The sequence below is a fragment of the Austrofundulus limnaeus genome, unplaced genomic scaffold (genome assembly GCF_001266775.1).
Source record: "Austrofundulus limnaeus strain Quisiro unplaced genomic scaffold, Austrofundulus_limnaeus-1.0 Scaffold114, whole genome shotgun sequence".
Lineage (NCBI taxonomy): Eukaryota > Metazoa > Chordata > Actinopteri > Cyprinodontiformes > Rivulidae > Austrofundulus > Austrofundulus limnaeus.
Genome location: NW_013952516.1, coordinates 373,481 through 380,016, shown reverse-complemented (window position 1 = coordinate 380,016; position 6,536 = coordinate 373,481). Strand labels below are relative to the sequence as shown.

The 6,536-nt window shown below is 38.0% G+C and overlaps 2 protein-coding genes across 5 annotated transcripts in view; one reads left to right on the top strand and one right to left on the bottom strand.

Annotated features, from left to right (window-relative positions):
* The window catches only part of emid1 (EMI domain containing 1), a 52,747-nt gene extending 46,754 nt beyond the window's left edge, over positions 1-5,993 (top strand). Inside the window, exons 13-16 of one of the 4 annotated variants that reach the window (XM_014014329.1) lie at positions 234-278; positions 462-506; positions 3,265-3,355; positions 4,830-5,993. In XM_014014329.1, the coding sequence (XP_013869783.1) occupies positions 234-278; positions 462-506; positions 3,265-3,355; positions 4,830-4,954 (306 nt within the window). In that variant the 3' untranslated portion in view covers positions 4,955-5,993. Of the gene's footprint in view, positions 1-233; positions 279-461; positions 507-867; positions 1,367-2,993; positions 3,079-3,264; positions 3,356-4,829 lie in introns of those variants that run through there. The other 3 variants (XM_014014330.1, XM_014014332.1, XM_014014331.1) reach the window with 3 other exon arrangements.
* rhbdd3 (rhomboid domain containing 3) overlaps positions 5,900-6,536 on the bottom strand; it is a 3,474-nt gene continuing 2,837 nt past the window's right edge. Inside the window, exon 5 of the mRNA XM_014014333.1 lies at positions 5,900-6,362. Within this exon, the coding sequence (XP_013869787.1) occupies positions 6,194-6,362 (169 nt within the window). The 3' untranslated portion in view covers positions 5,900-6,193. The remainder of the gene's footprint in view (positions 6,363-6,536) is intronic.

Genomic DNA, 6,536 nt, shown 5'->3' with positions numbered 1-6,536 from the left:
GTGATTGGCTGATTAGAAATTAAGTGTTAACGAGCAGTTGGACAGGTGTACCTAATAAAGTGGCTGGTGAGTGTATTTTCTCTAGTTATGTTGTAAGTTTGTCCGCAGGTTTTTAGACGTTTTGCCAAATGTTACTCTAAAAGTATCAGGCACTTCGTAGCCTGCTGCAGGGTGGTGTTTTCAGTAGATTTTCCTTCATCATCAACTCTGAGACAGACCTTTTGGTTTTTCAGGGTCTTTTAGGTTACACAGGCGACAGAGGTCCCCGAGGCGAGCCGGTAAGCTGCTTCTTCTCAAACTCCGTAGGGTTTATATCAACACATGTCAAGTGGGTATGTGGCAGTGGATTACACTCAGCAGCACACTGAGGGGTAGAAGAAGCTTTTTTTCTGTGRCTCTAAACTCTAATTCACAGCTTTCAATTAAAGTTTGAAATTCACACGTTCAATGTGTCTTCATAGGGAGCACCAGGTCCCAAAGGAGAGCCGGGAGAAAAGGGCTTGCCGGTAAGACTGTAGCTGATGCTGGTTCACTAAATGACACAAAGTTTCGATTTATTTTATTCCGTGTCTAAATCAGGTTTTTTTGTTAACTTCTTATCATTTTAGCATTATGAATGTAAGATATTTCCATAGAAATCATCACATTTTAAAATTTTGTTATTTTATTCTAACCTGACCAAATTGTGAAGATATATTTAATAATCTGTGTGTTCATCTGACTGCAGACCAGCTGATGTGTTCAGCTGCACCTTTTTTTTCTCATCGTACATTCCTACCTGTTGTTTCATTAAACAGTCTGTTTTCTTTTTATTTATTTGAGCATATATGATTAGTGTCTAAATATATTGTGTATGTGTGTTGTTAGTCCTTGGGGTGAGCKCTGGACTGCTGTCCTCTTGACCCAAAAGCTGTCTGACTCCCTCTGCAAGCTACTGTCTCCATGGCTACCTTTCACAGTCACCTTTTCAGCATCTGACTTTGGCATATACATATAAACAAACAAACAAGACACAAAAAAACAGCAGGTTTGATTGATCCTAAATTCCTAATTTTGCTTTATTTCCGCTGTGCTATTTTTTTTTACTCATTTTGTCTATTATACACAATATTTAGAGTTATTTCAATGAAGCACAGAGTAATAATCTGAGGTGTATATGCCAAATGACTCCATTATGTGTCAGTGGTGGGTCCTGTTGGGTTTAGAGGTGTTGTGCTCTGATTTTGTGTGAAGTGGATACAGCTAAACTCTTCGTTCCCAAATTGTGACCTTGCATGATAAGCATGTTGCATGTATTTTTTTTCCTGGATGACTGAAAATGGCTACTAAATCTAAATAATGTGTGAACTAATACTGGTAGAAGGCACAAAAAGGGAAATTCTTGAAGTTAATAAGATAAAGAGTTGATATTAGAACTTTTAACTGCTAGAGATCCATGATGTTACCTTTCTGATTTTTAGGATTGTGACTGAATTTCCTGTCTAAGTTAGTCTGCTAACGTTGGTTAAACAGTGGATGCAAATTTGATGCACATTTTTTTCCCGTGCACTTTTCCACTTCGCGGGGAGCAGGTACCACTCTCCAGTGGTCATTATGCACAAATCTGCAAACACCCTGGATAGGACACAAGCCCATCACAGGCCCACATAGAGGCAAATGAGACTTTCACTCTCACTCACACCTAGAGACAATTTGGCAATTACCCTAACATGCACAGGGAGAACAGGCAACTCCACACAGAAAGGCTCCAGGCAGGTGGCAAACCTGTGACCTTCTTACTATGAGGCGACGGCACTAATCACTGCTTCGTCATGGTACTGAAGAAATTTATTAGACATGTTAGATACTGATTTTAAAAGCACTACAACATTTCCATAGTTTTCCTTTTTAAGGCTTGACTTTTACAGTATAATCTATTGTTTGATTATGGTTATGTCTTGATTAAAATAGGTTTAGTTACATTCCTGAAACACCATGGCAACACATGATAAATCCATTAATATAAACATCAGGAAAGCATTGCTGTTTGGAGTGTCTGTGATTCAGCCGTAGGCCTGTAGTGGGCGTACCAGGCACTGAAGAAACATGTACAGTATATATAGACCGGGACTTCCGGTTTTCATTCAGCTTTGGTTTCATGCCTGCACAGAGAACATTAAACCACCGTTCACTCTAGTCACTGGTGTTGTATGGTCCTTCTCTTCACATTGTCATCTGTTCAACATTCATGGGATTTCGTCACGATTTCAGTTAACGAACACTAAATATCCTCACAGTACCTTAAAGTAATACTTGGCAGTCAAACTTTAGAGAATTCAGATAAAATCAAAGAACAACCAACCCTCCTAAGACAATTTTGCCGTTTTTACTTCCCATTTTAAATGTTTATTTTATGTCCTTGATTTGTCTTGTCCATAGTGCCCATAAAAAAATAAAAATCCTTCATCTGTGCATCAAAAGCTTCAGCCATGCTTCTCTGCATGCTTTTCTTTACTTGTTTCTGTCTGTTTTACATCTCAAGTTACAGAAAGTCTTTTTTAAATGTATGACTCAGAAGGACTTATTGCTTAACAAAAAAAATCAGATGTTGTTGTGAGCCTTTACTGACTTTACGCTGCAGGATGACCACAGGTAACGAGTCTGCAGTGTCAGGAATGAACACTGTGGAGCTTCAACAAAACTGCCAAGGAGGTGCAGTTGGCATGACTGTACCTATGTCCTGGGAAAAGTGTTGGTTATGTGACCCAGTATGATGCTGGCCTGTAATGTGCATGCTGATGTTTCCCAGCATGGCAGAGAATGATGCAATACAGCAGCATGTTAATGAGGGAGGCGTACAGAGAGCTACATGATGATCGTGATGCTGGGCAGATATGTGGACTGTTTTTAACCCTCTAACTTGCTGAACTGGATTTGGAAACACGACTTGCATCTTGGCGAGCAGTTCTTKTAGCTCGCGCTCTTTACTATGACGGCTGTATCTATCTTCACAGGGGGACGGGATACATCAGATCAGAGAGGCGCTGAAGATCTTAGCCGAGAGGGTTTTAATCCTCGAGACTATGATCGGTATTCATGGTGAGTAGGAGGCCTGAGGAGCGGTCAACTTTAGGCAGGGGTCAAAGCTGTGAGARGGGGTGCTCGTACTCCCTCTGTACCGCGGTGCGGAGGCAGATGGGTGGGAACAGTCACAGGTAGCCCCCCAGGACTCAGACGGGTTTTTCCACAGCCTCACACGGTACCCCTGTCACTGCTCTCTGATAGGACATTAGCTTGCAGATGTTCCAAGACTTGCAGGCAGACCTTGAGCTTCTGGCTCGCAGGGTGACTCTTCTGGAGGCTATCATCTGGCCAGGTAACGCTGAGACACCCACAGTCCTGCCGGTCCTCACTTACACCCTCAACTAAACTTAGAACATGTTAGAAAATATATGACTTGTAACTGAATGTTTAACTGTTGTAAGATTTTGCTGAAAAGATGTCTTTCAATTATGTATTAATTTTTTTAACAGTTGAACATTATTATTGACTTTAAAATAATAATTTTGAGTTGAGGTTTTAGTGGATATCTGCTGTATGTACATTAGACTTTTAAGTGTTATTTAGGATAAAGCAACATTTAATGACAATCAAATTTGACCACATCTTCACCACAATCAAAATGAAGCAGAATAGTAAAATTTAGAGTTTTATACTTTTTCTTAACAGTGATTATACTGTCATGAGTCTTTTATAAAGTAAAATCCACTATTTTAAGTTGAATGAGATTTTATTCACTCTAACTGTGTACATTTAAAATTTTTGAATCATACCAAGTAATTAACAAAAAACCTATTTCAGTCAGGTAATTGAGTAAAATTGTGCTTATGGTCTGTTGTCTTGCATTTTTGTTTCATTAAAAAAAAGAACATCTTGGTTTATCTGCTGGAGCAAACAGTTTTAAGATTGTATTCATGGCTTTATAAGTTGTGGTCAGCTGGTTTGATATTTTAAAGAAAAAAGTTGAGAATATAATTGTGATAACATTTTTCAGGTGAGAAATAAAATAAGGTGCAGTGGTCAGTGCTGTGGATGAGGCTGCGGGTTTGAGCCTTGGCTAATCCGCTGCAGGAGAGAACAGCGGAAGGAAGAAAGGCAATATAAAAATAAAAGCTTCCATTTAATTATTTTTGGTAAAGGACCTGTCACACTAGCAACTTATGCCAACTTATGAAACATTTTTATGTCTAAATTGCTAATAAAGGTTATATATTTGATCAATTTGTTCAAATTAGCTGCTATAGTCTAATAAATAACCCTCTATTGCTTTAATATTTAATGTTTATACATCATATGTAGTCAACTTCTCACAAAAACAAACACAAAAAGTTAAAAAATGATTGTGTGAACCCATGGTTGAACTTTCTGTAAAGTGRGAAGACTTCACTGTGGGTTGAGACACCAAATATGGGATATTGAGATGACCCTATGTGTGCATAATCAAATATTTTTTGCCTTAATTGTTACATGAGATCATAAACATTATTTGTAAATTCATAAATAATAGCATAATTTTTTTAAAGTGTTTTTATGCTTTGGACTAGTTTGGATTACAAATCTCTGTTAGCAATGTTAGAAGCTAAAAAGTGTGGGAACCACTCGTTTAAATTATATAGAATATCACATAAATTACACTTACCAGTTACAAAACAATTATCGTCCCTACAGCTGATTATTGATCCTTAATCAAAATGACCAAATATAAGGCCTGCTGGTTGGGAACTGTACTGTATGTCCACACGTTCAAGGACAGGGAGGCCCCGTTCCAACTGCTGTCTCTTCTTCAACAGAGCCTGATTTAGGGTCTGGGGATGAACCGTTTGGCACAACCTCTCCTAGTTTCTACAGAGATAAGCGAGCAGGGACATTTCCACGTCGACTTGCTACCCCTCTGTTCTCCGATTCCAAGGTGTGAGGGCAGTAGCACACCTCACTCACCCTGAGGAACACAGGCTGGGTCGACTTCCTCTCATCTAGTCTCATCGGCTTTCATCTGGTCCCCAGTCGGGGCTTTATTGTAAGATTTTAGGATGGGAGACACCTCAGGGAAACTCCACTGATACTCCGAGAACTGCTTCGACCACCACCCACCATCATAACCAAATGCTCCCAATAGCTGCTAGTGTATTTCATGTCTTCAGCTATAAAACTAAAGACAATAATAACTACCATTTTAAATATCTGTGGTGCTTGTTGAGCTATAATTGGTTCTAAACAAAAAGGGTCATTAAGAAAACTCAAGTGAAGGAGAAATCAGATGTGAGGAAACACTTTGTATTTAACTGCAATCTGAAGAGTGTTTAATATTATTGAAGTGTATTCATCCTTTACAGTTTGCAGGACAAATTTACAAACCTCTTGTATTCATTGTTATTTTGTTGAACTCAGTGTTATGTAGTGCACTAAACAGATGAAGTTGTTTCTTTTCTGTGTGAGCTTCGCGCTTTTAGTAGTGATTTGTAGTTTGTTTTCTGGTGTTAGTTTTTGCAAGAAGTGCGTCCTGATACACGGCCGATTAGCATTGACTTAAAAATATATATAAATTTTTAAAAAGCGCGCTGCAATCTGGGAAAAAACCTGATCAAAGGTAAACTGTTCATGTTGAGATTTTAAACACATGGGAAAGTGTTACTGGAACTTGAACATATTTTTACCACAGCTGTGTTGGTAAACTGGTTAGAAATKAAATAAAACACTTTGTTTTTTCATCTTATATCAAACTTATTGTGAAACTATTTAAATGACAAATTTTAGTTTATGTTGTAAACTGTTGTGTAACCATTTTGTATTTTGAATTTTTTTTCTTGCAAATGTGTTACTGTGTTAAGATAATACTGCCAAGATGATCAGTGTAATAAAATATTGTTTAAATTTTTTTATTATTATTATTTTAACATGTCATCTGTTTAAATGTGTGGTACAAAAAGTATTCATTAAACATGTTTTATAACAAACTAACAACATCCTGTCTTTTGCTCTGGTGCAAAGTTATGCAAACAAATCGTTTGCATCTACATGTCAAAACTGTTTTTTTTTTGTTAAATATTTTTCTTTTCTAAACTGTTCTTGCAATCAACAGAAAGAATTCAAGCTCAGCAAAACCTAAGCATATTACTCTTGAGTGCAAAAGTAGATAAAGACCGAGTTCAGTTGTCTAAGTGTTTTGCAGGGATAGACGTTTTTTTCCCTTGGACACCACCACAGCTTGCTCTCCGATGCTGTCTTCAATAAGTAGGGAGATGGCGCCATCCAGCTGCTTCGATGCTGCTAATGCCACCACAGCTTTATCTGTGGGGAAACCCATCTTCTCCAGCTGCTGAAGTCTGAGAGAAAACAAGCACAAGTCTGGATGAGTGCTTGAAACCACAAAACTAAATTATTTCATATTAAAACACACCGGGTACTGTGCTAAAGTCTTGAGCCACTCATACAGTATATATATAATATGTATTTTAGGGGTGCAACAATACATGTACCCGTATCGAACCGTATAAAAC